Source organism: Delphinus delphis, chromosome 11 (genome assembly GCF_949987515.2).
Source record: "Delphinus delphis chromosome 11, mDelDel1.2, whole genome shotgun sequence".
Lineage (NCBI taxonomy): Eukaryota > Metazoa > Chordata > Mammalia > Artiodactyla > Delphinidae > Delphinus > Delphinus delphis.
The window spans coordinates 78,237,161-78,257,144 of NC_082693.1; the positions used below are offsets into that span (position 1 = coordinate 78,237,161).

The following is a 19,984-nucleotide window of genomic DNA, read 5'->3' on the forward strand; positions in this document are numbered from 1 at the left end:
TGGGACAAGTTTGATGTATTTAAGTACATAAAAATCTAAAATGTGACAAAAAGCAAGATGATAAAAATCAACAAAGTTGAAAAGAAAATGGGGAAAATATTTATGTCTATGAGAGCATTAATGTCCTTATTATATTAAGATCAATTGCAAATTAGTATTTTAAAAATCTTAATAGCCCAATAGAAAATAAGCAAAATAGATTAATGGGCAGTTCACAAAAGAAGGACGACAAATGGTCACTTAGCATTTTTCAACCGAGAACCTTTAAAGCGTGAACAACAATAAAATACAAATTCTTTTATAAAGTAGCAATTTTTATAAATAATAGTAGTCAGGGTACTTGGAAATTGGAAATAGCCTAAGTGTCCATCATTAGATTATTTAGATAAATTGATATACTCGTACATTCATATATTATCCAGCTATTAAAATCATGTAGTAGAAGATATTAATAACACAGCTAACTTTATTATAATAAAGTATGGTCCCAAGTTTGCTGTTGGTACTTTACTCAAACGCAAACATACATATACACAGAAAAATACTTAAAGGATATCCTCCAAATTATTAACCAGTTTTTCTCTAGGTGGTAGGATTATGGATGGTTTTTCTTTTCCTTTTTGTGATTTTTTTTTTAAAGAAACATTTCCAAATATTTATAGCAGGGGTCAGCAAATTATGACCTATAGGCTGGCTGTTATTTTTCCTAGAAATATCTTGAATATGGAACAAGATAGGGACTTAACAAATGCTGTTGATACTAAAATGAGTTAATACTTATTTTAAATATAATTTAGATAAACATTTCATTTATCCAGGATCATTAGATATTCTCTTGATATTCTAAATAGATGATGATTTAATAGATGTAGAAGGCTCAGAAATGAAGGTCTGTTATCAAAGAGTTGGTGAGTTATTGACAGAAACCAGTGTGGCTACTTAAGGGTCTTTTAAAAACTTATATGTAAAAGATGCTCAAATGTATGGTACATGAATGAATGTGTGAGTCATGAACCTGTGAGAATAGTAGCAACACCTACTATGTACCTGGCTTTTTGCAGAAATGCTATTTAATCCTTAAAGTAACCTTGACAGGCAAACAAAAGTGTTTTCTGTGTTGTTCACGAGAACACTGAGGCTTGGAGAGTTTAAGAAGTTTTTACCCAAGTCATACAGAGTTTCGCTCTACTTGAAACGCAGGTTCATCTGAGAGGAAGATTTATGGTTATCTTTAGTCTTGTTTTTCTTTTCTAAATGAGTTGCCATATAGGTCCACAGAATTTGAGGCAATGTATGGAATTTAGGTTTTGACTTAAATTCATTTTAAATTATTTATTAAGTTTTACAGTGGTCCCTCCTTATCTGTGGGCGGTGCATTCCAAGACCCCCAGTGCATGCCTGAAACTGCAGTTAGTACCGAACCCTGTATATACTATGTGCTTTTCTACACATGCATACCTATAATAAAATTTAATTTATAAATTAGGCACAGTAAGAGATTAACAACAATAATAAAATAGAACAATTATAACAATATACTGTAATAAAAGTTTAGTGAATGCGGTCTCTCTCTCAAAATATCTTACTGTACAAATTTAACGCCATTTCCATCCTAACTAAGCATTTATCACACACTGTGGCTATAACTCACAGTTTGAGGTGCGCAGCAAAACTAGCATTAATTTCTTTATCCTTCCTCATAATTTCACGGTTAGAAGATTCATTCTTACCATAGTTTTTTTTCTTTTCTTATTATGATTAAGTTGAGAACTTTTACCTTTTCACTTAACGGAAGCACTGCACCCAGCTTCTCTTTGGCATATCTGAATTGCCAATATCATTAGTGTTGCACTTTGGAGCCATTATTAAGGTTACTTGAACACAAGCACTGCAATACCTTGATAGTTGATTTGACAGCTGAGATGCCTACTAAGTGACTAATGGGCAGGATACCCTGGACAAAGGGTATCCTGGCGTACTGGAGTGAGATTTCATCATGCTACTTAGTGCTCAATTTAATATTTTTGAATTGTTTATTGCTGGAATTTTCCATTTAATATTTTTGGACTGTGGTTGACCACGGTACGTACCTGAAACCATGGAAAGTGAAGTTGTGGACAAGGTAGGGACTACTGTATATAAAACAGTAAGCTCCTTGTTCCCTGCTGTATTCAAGCAGATTCTGGATGGCCCGTATTTTAAGGATGTTTTAGCAAATTACTACTGTGCCTAAGAGGTTGAACTTTATGAACTTTGAGTATCTAGAAGGTCTATGATTTTATGGTGATGTTTTGTTTTTAATGTTATGCTTGTGCATTTTATCCAAATTTAGATTATGTGAAGGGCTATAACTATATGAACTCTTAAAATGCTACAGAAGTCTTTTACAAATTAATATTTTGCTTATGTTTAGGTAGGTTGGTATATGACTCTGCAAACATTATAATTCACTAAGGCTCTCTATATCTTTTATATAGTCAAGGTCCATGTAGTTTATTTTTTCTTGAGTGTAGACCAGAGGAAAGATTTGTCTATTCAAATGAATATGCTTTTCCTCAACAAAAATGGAAAATATAAACCAAAATTTTGTTTGTACTTTAGCCATATGAAAATGAGGAGCCCAATTTCATGGTTGACCGTAGTGATTATCTTGCCTGAGGTGTCGGGTTACAAATACTCGTTTCCTTAGACAGAATTTGTGTTATGTTATTCCTAAATATTTTTTTTGTTGTTGAGGGCTAATACTTACTATTTTGAAACATCTTAGAAGTAGAATATGAGTTTTTTAATATATAAAAGCTGGTGGTTTTAAATCTTTTTGGAGTGTGCAAACAAAAAGCCCTCAGGTTTGACTTTTGTTCTGTGGCAGTTTTTTTTTTTTTTTTGCGGTACACGGGCCTCTCACTGTCGTGGCCTCTCCCGTTGCGGAGCACAGGCTCCGGACGCGCAGGCTCAGCGGCCATGGCTCACGGGCCCAGCCGCTCCATGGCACGTGGGATCTTCCCGGACCGGGGCACGAACCCGTGTCCCCCGCATCGGCAAGCGGACTCTCAACCACTGCGCCACCAGGGAAGCCCCTCTGTGGCAGTTTTATCTGGGACCTATATGTGTAGTTGATACCTGCCATCTAGAACATGATTCATTGCTTGACTCCGGACTATAACTAAACTGTTTGAAGGTGTCTTATAGCTAGTTTCCCACTCTTGTGGATTCTACTTAATATTCATTTCTATACTTACATTGCTATTTCTGTGTGGGGGGAAAATAGCTTAAATGTAAAATACTTAATTCTCAGCACGATAAATGATAATATCAGTCAAGTTTGAAAGCAACATTTTAGTAAAAGTAGATAAAATTCATCCAGTTTTAATCTAAGACCTGTTTACTCAAACTAGATCTTTGTATATTCTTGTCCAGCAGAAACTAGAAAGAATGTCTCCACTGCCTCTAGAGATGAGTGTTTTAGAGAAAGGGAGCGTTGCCCTCAGGCCAAAGCTTTTGAAAGAATGGGTATATAGTCCATCCCCAGTCTAGAGTGTTGCCAATTCCCCTTTGTGTTTTAGTTAATTTTTTATTGTGCTTCAAGTGTTGAATTGCCAGCACATCAGTTTCAAGCATATCCAGATATCAAAAATATATACTGAAAACAAATGCAAAATATTATTGCTTATTCTCTACCAGCGTTCCCTTATACTTATTCATGATTTGACTGTGACTGGGCCTTTTATTTAGGTGGAATGTTCTAATCCTGATGAATTAATGTAGTTTACCTCAATATATTGTATTTTTCTTCTGAAAAAGAGGTGACTGAGGTAACTCTACTCCAACATAATAAAATCATGACAAATATTCAGTTACTAGAATTAAGATGTCTTAGGGTCATCTTATAGCCCACTAAATGATTTTATGGTTGTCATGATTGAAACCTGTTATGCGATAAACCAGAGAAGTTCTAAATCCCTTGTGAATAATGTGGTTGGCCATATTTATACTTTATATAAAATGTTCTTATGTATGCTTACAATTCCGTAAAATTTATTTTTATTTTCATAGTCTGTTCGGCACTTGAAGTATTCCTTGTTTAAGAAGTCGCTACTGGGCAGTGTTTCGGATAATGGAATAGTAACTCTCTGGGATGTGAATAGTCAGAGTCCATACCATAACTTTGACAGTACACATAAAGCTCCAGGTTCAGGCATCTGTTTTTCTCCTGTCAATGAATTGCTATTTGTAACTATAGGCTTGGATAAAAGAATCATTCTCTATGACACTTCAAGTAAGAAGTAAGTATAACATGCTCATTTCTTAATTTAGTAACAAATAATTCTTTCATTAGCAGCCATATTTGTGATTTGTATAGACCTCTGATTAATGTTAGAAGATGTAAAGTTTGTGTATTTGTTATCTAATAAGGTAGAATTTTCTTTTTTTTCCCATGCAGAAAAAACTAGATGAGATGTGGGTGTTCTTTAGAGCAGCAGTCCCCAACCTTCTTGGCACCAGGGACCGGTTTTGTGGACGGGGTGGGGTGGGGGGATGGCTTAGGCCATAATGCGAGTGCAGAGCAGCAGATGAAGCTTTGCTCGCTCGCCCTCAGTCCGCTCACTTCCTACTGTGTGCAGCGCGGGCCGCGGACCCGAACCCATCCGTGGCCTGGGGGTTGGGAACCCCTGCTTTAGAGTACTTCTGGATGATGAATGTTGAGGGGTAGCATGTTAATGATTTCACATCTTTATTTTAGCATGCATGCATATTACTCTTTTTCAGAATACAACTAAATTTGTGTATTTTTAAAGCAATATGATTAATTTGCTTTAAAATTAATTCATTATCTAGAGCAGGGTTTCTAAACTGTTGACATTTTGGGCTGGATAATTCTTGGTTGTGGGGAGCTGTCCTGAGCATTGTAGGATATTCAGCAGCATCCCTGGCCTCTACTTACTAGATGTCAGTAGTACTCCCCAAATTAAAAGTAGTAAAATTACCCCCAGTTGAGAACCACTGATATAGAGCTAAAGGGTACATAATTCTCTAAGTATCTAGGTCTGTTATGCCTTCTTGTTCTTCTTACAGTTATAAGTGTGCTTGGTTAGCTTAAAAAACAAAAAAAACCTGCAAGACTGCAAGAGGTGTATTCAAGACACCTAACAATATCTAATGATCATGTGAAAGGAAGTGGCATTATTATAATATTACTGCTAGGGAAGGACCTACTGTGAGCCCCTTTTTAAAGTTTACTGTTACTTATTTTACTCTTCTTTTTTTTTTTTTTTTTTTTATTCTTTTCTTTTTTGAACTAATTTACTGAGAACCCTAACAGTAAACCATTCCTCTCGTATACCTGACACTCCAGCAAGGAGTTCAGCTTCAGCAGATCAGTATCCATACTTCTGTATTAGCTTCTGGGGGGATTAAACCTCATGAATCCTTTTAGCTTTTGGGTCAAGAGATGCATAACCAAGAGCAAAGTAGCAGCTGCTTCCTTGTCAAAGGTCATAATCCTCTTGAGGCCTAAGCAGGTCACTAAATGGAAAGGGGATACTTGGAGCCTCCTTAACCCTGAGGCTATAGAGCCCTTATTTGTGGAGTAACATGCAGGAATTCTATCACGTTCACTGCCAAAATAATAATTACTCAAAGAAATAGGTCCTGTTTCTAGAAGATGTAGAATGTATTGTATCTATTGGAAGTGAATAGAAAAATAGGATGGAGTGCTTAGCAGTTCCTTTACATGCCATTGTAGTAGAAATGTCTCCAGGTCTAATTCTGCATTTCTGCTTTAAACAAACATTTGAGATGGGTATTCCAAGTAACTGTGCCGAAATCTAAGTAACTTTGGTTTTGGTTTACAGTTGTTTATATGTCGTATAAGCTTATATATATACATTCACATATCTACATATACTTTGCTCTCCTTTCCAAAGGCTAGTGAAAACTTTAGTGGCTGACGCTCCTCTAACTGCAGTAGATTTCATGCCTGATGGAGCCACTTTGGCTATTGGAGCTTCCCGTGGGAAAATATATCAATATGATTTAAGGATGTTGAAATCACCAGTTAAAACCATCAGCGCACATAAGACATCTGTGCAATGTATAGCATTTCAGTACTCCACTGTCCTTTCTAAGGTAAGATATTTTCTTTGTTTTCAGCATTTTTGATTTTACTAAATAAATCTAGTTCAGAATATAGAAATCATATGTTGTCAATTAAACACAGTGTAGTTTTGCTTCATAATAATTTTTATATCAAAGCATTGTAAATAATTTTAGTACAAATCCATTTGATACTTAGTTTTAAAACTTTTTTTGCGCTTTTCACATTTCTCTCTCTTCAAAAATATTAAAAGGTTTTTATGGTTCAGAGGGAAACTCTCACATCCACCAGCAAGCTTAAGATTTCTAAGGGAAAAACAATATTTTTTAAACTAATAGGGAATTTATGAAATATTAATGTCTCGTGTGGAGCATTAGAAACCTGATCTTTTAAATATTCCCTTCCGTTTCAGTCAGGTTTAAATAAAGGCTGTTCAAATAAGCCCACAGCTGTGAACAAACGTACTGTTAACGTGAGCACTGCTAGTGGAGGAGTCCAGAATTCTGGAGTCGTCAGAGAAGCAGCTACCACTTCCATTGCCACAGTTCTGCCACAGGCCACGACAGCAGTTGTGGGGAAAGGAACAGTTGCTCTTCATGACAAAGCAGGTAAATGTTGTTTATATATAGTATTTGGAGTTCCCATCCTGTCTCCTCCCCAAATGGATATCATTATCACTTTCTTTAAGAACCTAGAACTTAAATTCACTTGAGTATTTAGGTAAAATTATTAGTAGATAGTGAAAATCGAAAAAGTGAAAAATTTAACTTTAGCTATAAATGTTTAAAAGGTTAATGAAAGGTACTTCACTTACTCTGTTTAGCTGAACTTCCGTTGTAAGATATTTTAAAAACAGAATAATGCCCTCTCAGAAGTACCGCTACAGACTAGATGACTTTTCATTGTGCTTTCAGATTAATCAGTAGATAATATGAAACTTTGATGCTTTCATTATGATTTGATCTCAGTTTAAAAGAAAAAGCTATTAATGGCCCCTATACTTCAATTTTCAGACTGGAAAGTAAGTCAGGTGATGAAATGAATATATTTAAGTACTGAATAGTACCTGGCACATATTAAGCCGTAAATTAGTCATTTGTTAAATAAAAATAAATGAAAATGTTGAAATTTTTAAGGAATTTCTTCTACTCTGATAATCGTATTGATGAAACAGTTTTTAAAGAAGAGTTCATTTAGACTTTGTGAAGGTATAATATGGTGATAAGCTTCCCCATACTTACTGTAGAAGATATTCTTTGCCTACAATAAAGATCGTAATTCCCTAAATTCCTGAAAGCCTTTTTGTTTTTATTTTAAGAAGTTATGCTATACTGTCACTTTCAACATATTTTTAAAAGTCTACATGATATACCAGTATGTCTCTAAAGTATTCTTACCAGAAATGAATGTACTCATGTCTTTTTGAATTTTCAGGACAAGTACTTAAATTGAGCACAAATATTTGTTGGTGCTTTTTCAATATGAGTTTACTATTCCCAAGTATAAGCAAAACTTTAATTTGTTAGTCTTGGTAGTGTAGAATTTTTTTAAAAATATAATAAGTATATTCACTATAAATTATCTTTGAATATCTATATCATCCTTACATAAAAATCATTATATATTATGTAGAAAAATAATAAGGTCCTTATTTAAGAACTCCTAGAAACTAATACTATTGCTATCTGTTTAAAAGAAGAAATAATGTTTGCCAAGATGTTGAATTAACTATGTTATGAAAATTGGTATTAGTTTAAAAAATTACTATTTATTTTATTCATAATTTTCAAAAATTAAAATAAAGATTCTCTCATTTATTGTAAACTTTCTGAAGTCTCAGTGTCTGTCATTTAGTTTTTAATAAGGAAGTTTATGTGTAACAATGGCAGCATTAATTAGATGTGGAAGACTTGGGTCTGCAGGGCCACCAGTTAATGATAATTCTTGGCTGATTAGCAGTTTCTGGCAAAATGCGTGCTTACTGTGCACCCACAAGGAGAAATTTCGGTTTATTGATTTTATTTGGAAATAATTGCAAACTTACAGAAAAGTTTCAGTAATAATACAAAGAACTCTTGAGTTCTAGTATATCCTTGAGCAGGTTCACCACTTTATAAATTTTACCACATTTGCTGCATCATTTTCTCTCTCTCAACTCACACACATGTACATTTTTCCCCCTGTGAAACATTGAGAGTATGTTAGACTTCAGTCTCAGATCTATCACTTTCCTGCCTGGATGACTTTAGGCAGTTTTCTTTTATATATATATATTTTTTATTGGGGTATAGTTGTTTTACAATGTTGTGTTAGTTTCTGCTGTACAGCGAAGTGGAGTTCCCTGTGCTATACAGCAGGTTCTTATTAGTAGGCAGTTTTCTTAACCATGCTTTTTTCTCATTTTTCTCTTCCATAGATAATATTTAACATTTGAGGTTATTGTGAAAATCGGAGAAAATGTATCAAAAGGGCATAGCACATGTAGGCACTCAATAAATTATAGTGTTGCTAATATTGTCGTTATGATCATCATTACTGCTATTACTTTAAGCATGGTGTAAAATAAATTTAAAATTTGAAATAAGTTCGTATGGTTTCTACTGAAGGTGTCCTAATTTAGTTATTGAAAAGAACCTCTGCAGGTACTTCCCTGATGGTGCCATGGTTAAGAATCTGCCTGCCAATGCAGGGGACATGGGTTCCATCCTTGGTTCGGGAAGATCCCACATGTCACGAAGCAACTAAGCTGGCGTGCCACAGCTACTGAGCCTGCGCTCTAGAGCCCGCGAGCCACAACTACTGAGCCTGCATGCCACAACTACTAAAGCCTGTGCGCCTAGAGACCATGCTCCGCAACAAGAGAAGCCACTGCAACGAGCAGCCTGCGCACCGCAACGAAGAGTAGCCCCCACTCGCCACAACTAGAGAAAGCCCGCGCACAGCCTTGAAGACCCAACACAGCCAAAAAAAAATAAATATATTTTAAAAAAAGAACCGCTGTCTGCAGACTTGTTGCTAGTGCTCATTTTCAGTAGGAAACAGCCATTTAAGAAGAGAAAAATAAGGCTTTAGCACTATTTTCAAATGATACCAAGCTTCTATTTCATAAAGTTCCAGAGGCTAGAGTTATGCATCAAACATGTTGAGGACCTAGAAAAGGGAGAGAAATTTCTTCTTTATAACCGATTACACTCTTGGTATAAACACCCTTCAATGACAGTGATGTACAAATGTTTGGTCATAACTTTTGTGAGGTTATTAGGTTTATTTCATTAGCCAGGCTTGGACATTTTTGAATATTGTGAACAAAGCTAATCTTTGTTTTTATCCCAGGCTTTTCAGTTTTCATTTGGGACCAAGATGGCAAATAAAACAGTTTTAAAAATGTAAGACAGTAATATGCTACCGATTCAAATGCCAAGATTTCATCAAAGTTCTTGAATCTCTAGAACTCAGTCCTTGACCCAAAAATGAGCAAGAAGTTACTGAGCCTGCAGAGTTCCTATTATAACGTCCTTGCCCTAAAGTCATGCAATATATACTGAGAGAGGAAGTAAACTGCATGCCTCTTTATTGTTGTCTACTGTACTATTCTTTATGAGTTTGGTGTTCTGGTTTCCTTCCTCTCAGTAAACTATCCCAAGGTTAATGAAGTCATTTAAGGTCAGTAACGCTGAGAGCAGTGTTAGGTTCCCACTGTTAGTGAAGAAAAAAATAAAAGGGAAAAAAGAGACCCATTCACTGCAAGCTGGGGAAAGGAACTAACGTTGCTTGAAAACTGCTATATGTTAGGCATTGTACTATATGCCTTAGAGACTTTTTTTTTAATCACTGGTAGATGATCCTAACAGTGAGTCAGTCACTAACAAAAATAAGTTGTTTAAGAAAAGTACATGAATTATTTAGAAAAGTTCTATCAAAGTAGATTTAAAAAGTGGTGTTATATGAGCAAATAAGTTATTCGCTTTTGAGGAGCCCTTCATTCCATGAAAAGGATGCTTAACTGAGCTATTGTTATATTCTGCTTTCTTTTCCTGATGCCCACAGTTGTAGTGTTACCAATGATATAGGTAAGGCATTCATTTTTAGAGCCTAGCTTCTCATGATAAATTTATTATGAGAAATAATAAAAATGTTTATTTTTATATCCAATTTCTATAAGGTCTGCCTCGAAGCATAAACACAGATATTTTATCTAAGGAAACAGAGAGTGGGAAAACCCAGGATTTCTCCAGCTTTGATGATACTGGAAAAAGTAGTTTAGGTGACATGTTCTCACCTATCCGAGATGGTAAGTCTGTTCAGATCAGAGGATCATGTCCTCTTGCTTGGGTCGTCATGACATTTTTATTCTGGCTAAAAGATGTGGATAATAGCTTCAGTCTCACTCTATTCATGACAGTTGCTAATTTTCTCAATCCCTGAGATGGTATCTTTCCCTTTGCCCAGATATTTCAAATGTTATCATTCCAAAATATATGCTAGTAATTTTCACATAGGAACCAAGCAAATAGCTCTCAAGTTAGCATTTTAATTTCCACAGAAGTTTCTTAAAGGAAGTTTTGCCTCCATAGGCAATCTTTTACTTGTATCTACTTCTAAATAAATCTTCCCCAAATCTTGGATATTTTGATAGGCAAAAAATATCTTCCTAACATAAAAAAATTTGTTTCTTTGATTATTAGTATTTAACTGGTATTAAATGTTTTCATGGAGAAATATGGCTGGGGGTTAGATTGCCTCATCTTTTACACTAACTATATATGAAAGTACCATACACATACACACATATACACACACACACACACACACACACACACACACACACACACTCCCCATTGCTAGTAGACGTTGCCATTAAAAAGAAAAAAGCCAAAAAAACAAAAAAAAAAACCTTTGCCAGTTTGTTAAACAGAAACATATATCGTTGTTCACTCTATATGAACTAGGCACATGGTTTGGCTGTGCTATTTTGGTGCTAATGTTCATACTGTTTTCTTTACTGGGATAGTCTCACTACTAATAGCAGTATTATTAACAGTATGGGTTAATTTCTAGAAGACGATTTGGCAGACTTAAATATTCATTCTTTTTGTCCTGTTAATTCCATTTCTATAAATTTACCTAAGAAAATATTCAGAGAAGCCCACAGAGATTTGTGTGTTTACTGTTTATTTATAGTATTGAAAAACAGGAGTGAATCTAAATGTCATCAGTAGCAGGGTGTTTAAATTATTACATCCACTCATGATCTTATAAAATTTAACTTTTTACTTTAAAATTGTCTGGTTTCAAAATTTTCTTCAACTAATTTCATAAGCAGAAAGAATAAATATATACGTAGTGGTACAGAATTATTGAGTGTCTTCTGCCTTACCCCAGCTTGAAAATGACTCCTTAAATTGCCCGGTCAAATTGCTATCTTCCATCTAATAAAAGAGGAAGGATTCCTTTCAGGATGAAGAGAGGTCATACTACCTAGTTGAGGGGTAAAGAGAGGAGAGATGTGGGCAAAGGAGGTAAAAGTGGCTTGGGCTGGAGTTGAGAAAGGTTTTGGAGGTTAGCACCCAATTGTGGAGCTTTGTTTATGAGAACCGCTGGAGTAATTTTTTAATTGAAGGGGCTTTTTGAAAGTGTTTGAGTTATAAATGAAATCCTTTTTAATGGTTTTTGAAAGTAATAAAGGATATAAATTCCTTTTTAATTGCTTTTGCTGTTTAAAAAGATATGATTAGAATTTGAGCCATAGGCCCTTCGTTTATTGGAGTTTGATATTATTGATAAGAAAAAGACATGGATACTAAATATAGTGCTGGTTTTCACTGTCAAGAGATTTGTGTTTTAATCTCAAAGATTCAACACTACTTAGGTAAAGTCTTAATCTGTTTGTGCTTCAATTTCTTCATCTTTTAAATAAGAGTACCTCTGCTTTTGTTAGGAAAAAATGAGTAACTTATATAAAAGTGTCTGTGTTGTGCGATTACTAGGTATAACACACACATGCAGATAGATGAATGGTGGAGAGATGGATGATAGTCCTACTAATATGATAATCATGTATGATAATTTATTGGCCATGTGAATTTCTGGTGAATTTTTTAATGACCTTTGCCCATTTTTCTATTAATCTGTTAAAATGGAGTTAGCAATTTTTGGTTGTTATTTGGTAAATGAATAATATTACAATATTGAAATATTCTTAAACATGTTCTACCATTGAAAAAATTTTAATGAAGCCTTATATTTTTAATAACATTGTGTTGCTTACAAAATATTTTTACATTATTTCAATTGATCCTCAAGACAGTCTTGTGAGATGGTCGGGGCATTGTCCCCATTATATAGGTACAGAAACTGAAGCATAATTATACCCAAGTCTTGTCCAAGGTGACAGAGCTATTCAGTGGTATAAGCAGAACTGGATTACAGGTCTCTGGAGCCTACTCCAGTGCTTTTTCTGGTATACCTTGCTGTCTCATTAAATGACTCTATACATAGAATTATCTTTGCTGCTATGCATGAAGCTAAAAGAATGAAAAGGGAAGTTTATATGAATACTAGCTTTACCTTCACTCAGATTTTTCTTCTTAAAACTGTTAGTCCCTGAACTCTTTGGGGAACGAATAGGAAGCCTAAATTGCTATGGCTTCTTTTTCACTATTTTTTAAATTTTATTTTCTAATTTTATTATAGATGCTGTAGTTAACAAAGGAAGTGATGAGTCCGTAGGAAAAGGAGATGGTAAGAACTGTTGAGAAGTATTTTTATCAAAGTTAAAAGTGATTTTGTGTTATCTACTGCTGTGTAACAAACAAATTACCCCAATATTTTGAAGCTTAAAAGAACACTTACCATCTCATAATTGTGGGTGAAGAATCCAAGCGTGGCTTAGTTGGGTACCTTTGGCTTCGGATGTCTCATGATGTTTTAATTAGGGTATCAGCAGGGCTGCAGTCATCTCAAGGCTTGACTGGGCAAGGATCTGCTTCCAAACTCATTCATGTGGCTATTGGCCGAAGATATCAGTTCCTGCCTATGTGGGCCTCTCCACAGGGCAGCTGACAACACGGCAGCTGGCTCCTCTCAGGGCTGGTGTGAGAAAGTGAGAGGGCACTCAAGATGGAAGCCACAGTGTGTTTGTAACTTAATCTTGGAAGTGAGATCTGCCACTCTTCTGTATACTCTTTGTTAGAAGCAAGTTCCTAGGTCCAACCCACATTCCAAGGGAGGTGATTACACGAGGCCATGGATCCTTGGCAGGAGGCGGAGATCATGAGGAACCATCTTAGAGGCTACCTACCAAGATATACCACAGACATATACCAAATTAACAATTTTGTCAAAAACTTTTATTTACTAAAACATTCATTGTATTTTGCAGTTTTCAATGTATCTTCACATACAATATCTCTTTTAAGCCTCACCACTCAGGGAGGTGGATATCATCATTCACATTTACAGATCACTTAACAGTCACAGAGAGTTTTACGACTTTTACCCAAAAACTCAAATGAAACAAGGGGTAGAGCTGATAAGTGAACCTGTCTTCTGAATCGAAATCCCATGTCTTTCTACCGTATTAACATGTCTATTGTGTTAAGTGCTTTTCTTAAATATCCAAGATTGGGGAACATCCCATATAAGTGCTAGTTTTTTTCTCCTCTTTTTCAGGCCTTGACTTTCTACCACAGTTGAACTCAGTGTTTCCTCCAAGGAAAAATCCAGTAGCTTCAAGCACTTCAGTGTTGCATTCTAGTCCTCTTAATGTCTTTATGGGGTCTCCAGGGAAAGAAGAAAATGAAAATCATGATCTGACAGCTGAATCTAAGAAAATGTATCTGGGAAAACAGGAACCTAAAGACTCCTTCAAGCAGGTATCTGCCTATAAATGATATTGAACTCACTGTGTGTGTTTATCACTAGCAAGTATAATGCATCTCATCACTAGAAAGCAGGCAGCTGCCACTGGATATGTCCTAATTATTGACAGTGCTGTGCACTTACTAGGTAGAAAATATTCTTAAATCTTGATGTCACATGTTAAAAACTGAAGATTACTTTTGAAATCTGTCTTTGGATATGTTGGAGGTAACAGCAGGTGTAATCTTACACTGTTTGTTTCCTAAGACAAGATACTTGATTTAACTGTCTGTGTAAGAATATTTTATACCTGACTTCTTTTAGAATGTATTTCCATTGTAGCACAAAGCACCAAGTTGGTGGTCAAGTCTTTTACTCTAAGTCTTAGAGCAAATTGATGGTGCTGAGAAGGTATTTCATCATCATTACCTTCTGCTGTAATCTAATAGAGTCTATTGTGCAGTATGTCTGTTTATTTTCATTTTTATTTTTTAGAATGATATTGAAAAGATCATTTAAGAAGTACAAAAAAGTCTTTTGACTTATTTTTGAAATATTTCTGACCAGTTATCACATGAGAGTCTGGGGATTTATTTATTTAGTTTTTTGGCCTGTGATTGCCATTTTAAATGATATTCAACTGCAGATTCTTAGTAAATGAGCTTTTGCTTATCATGTTATCATTGAAATTGTTTTTGATTAGTAAAGTTGATTTATTTTGCCACTGGCCCTAGCAACATTTTTTTCTCCTTCAAGATACCTTTCTATTCTTCCTTTTTCTGACCGTACTTACTGGAAAAAAGAGAAAAGTAGATACAAATTATATGGATAATATGGATAAAACCAGAATTTATATATTAATTGTTTATTTTAAATGTGAAGTTTGCAAAGTTGATCTCTGGTGCTGAAACTGGAAATCTAAATACCTCTCCATCATCCAACCAAACAAGAAGTCCTGAGAAATTTGAAAAGCCAGAAAAAGAAATTGAAGGCCAGTTTATATATGAACTTCCAGTCAATGGATCCTCAACTCCAAGTAAGTACATAAAACTTCCTGATGTTTGAGTGCTAAGTTGAAAACTCCCAGTATTTAACTTGAAAAGGATAAGTTAAGAGAGTGATCATAGACAAAAAAGTTCGAGGAATTTAAAATTTATGACACTTCTCTAGTGTGTGACTCTCTTACTAGAAGAGGATGAAATGGGTATGAAATGTTAAATTCACCCACATTGATTTGGTACTCTTTGGGTGTGAATTTCGTTTTCAATCCAATATGTAAGTGTCTTGATCTACTGTGGTACAGATAGGAATATAGGACCCTTTGAAAATGGGTCATTAAGTACCTGAAATTGTCTTTTTTTTTCCATATTAAAGTTCTATCTATAGAGTTCATGGCAGAGACCCTAAAAACTCCATCACATTTAAAGTGATATTAGGTTCAGCGATAAGAGTTACCTATACAAAAAACTCTTTGTATAGTAGTAGCTCTTTTATATAGATACCTATATTTTAAGATTTCTGTGGATGTATTGCATTAGCTTAAACTCTAGGGCCTTGCCTGTAGAACTACTTTACTCCTCTGTTCCTTCTGTTTGTTTCTCATAGGCTTGGTTTATCTAGTTTGTGGTGTGGCTTGTCACATTCATCTTTTGTAAGAGAAAATGATTCAGAGATTCTTCAGGATTAATTCCTCTGTCGTATGTTATTACATTAGACACTTGGCAGTTTAGGTAGGTAGGTAGGTAGGTAGATAGATAGATTGATAGATAGAGAGAGAGCTAAATGACTCATTAGAAATAATGTCATTGAAAGTTTCTAAGATTTGTATTCCAGACAGTGAATTTTTCTGAATGTCACAAGATCACTGTTTCTTACCAGTGTTTCAAGTTTTCTCTTGCCAAATCATATTTAGAAGTGTTTGATGTCTCTTAGTCCAAGTTGACTATTAATATTTTGTCCATTTTTAATTTTAGATCCAAAGATAGCATCTTCTGTCACTGCTGGAGTTGCCAGTTCACTATCAGAAAAAATAGCTGATACCATTGGAAATAATCGGCCAAATGCACCATTGACATCTGTTCAAATCCGTTTTATTCAGAACATGATACAGGAAACATTGGATGACTTTAGGTAATTGAGAAATTATCTAGACCTTGACTAGCTTTTTTTATTAGGTGTAAAACTGTAACTATGAGTAATGTTTGTGGTTACTACTTTTGCCTAAGTTCTGGGGTCCATAAAACCATAGAAGATATGAGTTTTGTTGATCTTGAAGTGTTGAGTTTATTTTATATCAGCTAGGAAAAGGCACATTTCCCTAGGGCAGTTATTAGATAACTTGGCAGGATGGTGTAGCAGGCTGGCTGCCATTGTGGATCTTTTTCATCATCAAACTATGGACAGATTCTGGTAAGCTCAAATGGGATTCTTACAATATTTATAGATCACCTGTTAAGTATGCTATGTGCAGTAATGTAGTAAAGATATTTTTTAAAGGAATTCTGAATATTTTCAAGTAGAATGCATCAGAATGTAATACTTAATTTTAAAAAGTTCTTGCCTGGACCTGTCCTTGTCTCTCATTCTTTGAATTTTGAACATTGTAAGAATGTTCTAGAATGCTGGTTCCTTTTACCTGTTGTCTCAATATATTTTGAAAGCTATTTTCAATTATTAGAATCTTTTGCATTTTTTTTCCTTTTCTGACCTTTAGTTACTTAGTACTCTTGCTCAGATTTGGAATACCATGGGCAAGAATGTTGGAGAAGATGTGCAGTTTTTGTTGGTGCATGTTTCTTTTTAATGTTAAAAATGTTTTGAAAAAAATTTTTAGATGTTAACAAATATATTTTTAAAGAAAAATAATCATTTTGACATTTATAATGTGCCTAGTATGTACTGATACTAAGGATACAAAAACGGATGATCTGCCCACAAAAGCATTATAGTTTAATTAGGGTAGACATAGTGCGGGCTGCTCTGATGTGTGTTTCTTTGATGTTAATTAACTCATTTGTAAATAGGGCAGTAATGACAACATGATAAGGAAATTTTGGTGGTTCATGTAACAGCCACCAAAACAAAGTACATGAACACAGGTAAAGGCAGCAAATCACCTATCCATGTCCATCTCCTCCTATTCCCTTCCTCTTAATTTGGCTTGGCTATGTGCTTTGTGTTAGGAAGTGCTTATTTTGTGATTTTTTCCCCATCTTTGGGCATTTTATCCTTGCCTCCATGCTTGACAGCCCCAATCCTTCTATCTTCTTTCCCCTTTTACCAAATGACCCTCACTTTTTTTTAAGGTAAAATCTTTGATTATTCAATATTTAAACTATGCTAGTATTTTTATTAGGATTTAATTGTTTGTGTTAGTGCTCAGGTTACAAAGATTATATAGGTTTTGAGTGGTCTGCCCAAGTCCTTTCTCCTTAAATCCTGTTACTTTCTTTCCTTTGTTTTTTTTTTTTTTTTTTTTTGCTTTTTCAGTATTACTGTGGTAAGAATACTTACCATGAGATACCCTCTTGGATTTTCAAGTGTGCAATATACGGTATTGTTAACTATAGACACAATATTGTAACAGCAGTCCTCTTGAACTTACTTTGTGTATTGAAATTTTATACTCGTTGATTTTCCCTTCTCCCCAGCCCCTGACACCCACAATTCTGTTCTTTGCTTCCATGAGTTTGACTGTTTTAGATATCTCATATAAATGGGATCATGCAGTATTTGTGCTTCTGTGTCTGGCTTATTTCACTTAGCATTATGCCCTCCAGGTTCATCCACGTCACATGTCAAGATTTCTTTCTTTTTTAAGGCTGAATAATACTCCGTTATATGTACATACCACGTTTAAAAAAATCTGGTCCTATTATTTTTTCCATAAACAGTTTTTTAAAATATATGAGATATTTCAGGAATGCATATATAGGGCAAAATGGCAGAATTGTCTGTTTACAGCTGTAATATAATGTGAATAAAGCAATGTTGAAAACACAGAAAGGGAGAAGTTCTTCTGGGGCAAATTTAGAAAGAAATCATGCCTTGTGTGCCTGTACCTGGGGATTGAGGGTGGGTAGGGGCCTCTCTCTGCTCTTCTGCCCCTCTGTCAGCCATAGGCAGCCTCTGCTTAGAGGACCCAGAATGGCTCAGAGGATTTCTGCAAATTCGCCTGCTCTGACTTCAGCCTCCAGTAGGTGTTGCCAGCTGTACCTTACAACGGAGGGACAGAGTGGGCTATTGAGAGGCTCTCTGCTAGCCATTCTCCCTCAGCTCTGGGGCTGACTTCTCTGTGAGGGCCTGGAGTGCTTCAGAGGGGTTACTGTCAGTTCTCCTCCCCTGCCCTAAGTCTTCACCAGGCTCTGTGCATCTGTGCCCTAGGGGCTGTCTCTCTCAGCCCTCCTGCTCTGCCCCTAATTTTTACGTGAGCACTCAGTGAAGTCCTGTGGCAAAAAGTTGTGGAGGGAATGGAGACTTTATTTTCGGCTGGGACTCCTTGGGATTCTAAACTGCCTTGACAGTCTTCACTTGACCTTTAAAAATCTATAAAAATTTCAGCTAGTTCTCTTTAGCCTATCAGTGGCAGCTTTTTTCCCCTGCTGCCCTGTCTAGGATGAAAACAACTGTGGGTCTTTCTTCTTCTGGAGGGACTCACCATTTTCTGGATTTTAGTTCATTTAGATTTCTTTGCACTCTCAAAGTTGAATTTATTTAAAATGTATGATTTTATACGTTACCTGGCTTGTTCTCATTATTAGGGCTGGGGAGCTAACATCCTAAGCAGAAGTCTGTGGGTTTATTTCTGTTGTCTTTAAAGAAGATTTAAGTTTCTTGCAAGCAGATCATTTTCTGGGTTTTAGGTTTTCTTAGGGCTATTTTATTTCTGGTTTGCCTTTATTCCTAGGGTTTAGTCTGTGCCCTTTTAAGATGTGAGCTGAATGTCTGGAGTATTCACCAGGCCTTTTTATCTTGGTGGGTCCCGAACTTAAACCTCCAATTCTTCATCACAGGGCTCTCAAAATCCTTTTCTCCTCTCTAGCTGCCTTTTTTTTTTTTTTTTTTTTTTTGCAGTACGCGGGCCTCTCACTGTTGTGGCCTCTCCCGTTGCGGAGCACAGGCTCCGGACGCGCAGGCTCAGCGGCCATGGCTCACGGGCCTAGCTGCTGCGCGGCATGTGGGATCTTCCCGGACCGGGGCACGAACCCATGTCCCCTGCATCGGCAGGCGGACTCTCAACCACTGCGCCACCAGGGAAGCCCTAGCTGCCACTTTATGTTTGTTTTCCTGCCATCTAACTCAGTACAGGCATTGCTTAGGAGTCAAAGATGTCTTGAGGGGAAATTGCACAGATTCAGGTTTACTTTCTACAGGTACCCCCTTTCCAGAATCTTGGACCTTGCAGTGCTGGCTGCCTTGGGAGTTCTGAATTCTAATACTCCCCAACCAAGTGAGACTGTTTCAAACTCCAGGCCACTGCTCTCATCTCAGCCTCTTTTTCTCATAATATGGAATCAGCACATCCCGCAGAGGGAAAAGCAGAGGTAAATGTGGAGGTTACCTAGTAGACTCACCTTCTTTACAAGACCGTGGTCCCTCCAATCCTGGCTACTTTAGTGGTTCTACGGTGCCTTCACTTTTTGTTGTTGATGTTTGTTTGTGTTTGTTTTTTAATACAGCTCTTGTCATAACTCAAAGCAGAAGAGAAACAAATTTTTTTAAATATCTTTTAGTTGCAACAGAAGAAATAAGGTACTTAGGAATAAATCTAACCAAAGATGGTAAAGATCTGTGTGTGGAAAAACATTAAAAAAAAATTATTAGAAAGCATTAACACTTAAATGGGAAGATATTATGAAGCTGTTAGTTCTTCTAACTTGGTCTATAGATTGAATGCAATTCCAATCAAATCCCAACTGGGTTTTTTGGAAGAAGATGATGAGATAATTCCAAAATGTATATGAAAGAAGGAAGATATGAAATAACCAAGACACTGGAGAAGAATAAGGTTGAAGGGGACTAGTTTGTCAG

The 19,984-nt window shown here is 35.8% G+C and overlaps 1 protein-coding gene across 2 annotated transcripts in view; it reads left to right on the plus strand.

Annotated features, from left to right (window-relative positions):
- Nucleotides 1–19,984, plus strand: part of NEDD1 (NEDD1 gamma-tubulin ring complex targeting factor) — a 45,706-nt gene that overhangs the window by 20,776 nt on the left and 4,946 nt on the right. For both annotated transcript variants that reach the window (XM_060025422.1, XM_060025421.1), the window contains exons 6-13: nucleotides 4,054–4,283; nucleotides 5,925–6,126; nucleotides 6,507–6,702; nucleotides 10,257–10,385; nucleotides 12,788–12,835; nucleotides 13,766–13,968; nucleotides 14,837–14,990; nucleotides 15,928–16,084. In XM_060025422.1, coding sequence (XP_059881405.1) covers nucleotides 4,054–4,283; nucleotides 5,925–6,126; nucleotides 6,507–6,702; nucleotides 10,257–10,385; nucleotides 12,788–12,835; nucleotides 13,766–13,968; nucleotides 14,837–14,990; nucleotides 15,928–16,084 — 1,319 coding nt within the window. The remainder of the gene's footprint in view (nucleotides 1–4,053; nucleotides 4,284–5,924; nucleotides 6,127–6,506; nucleotides 6,703–10,256; nucleotides 10,386–12,787; nucleotides 12,836–13,765; nucleotides 13,969–14,836; nucleotides 14,991–15,927; nucleotides 16,085–19,984) is intronic.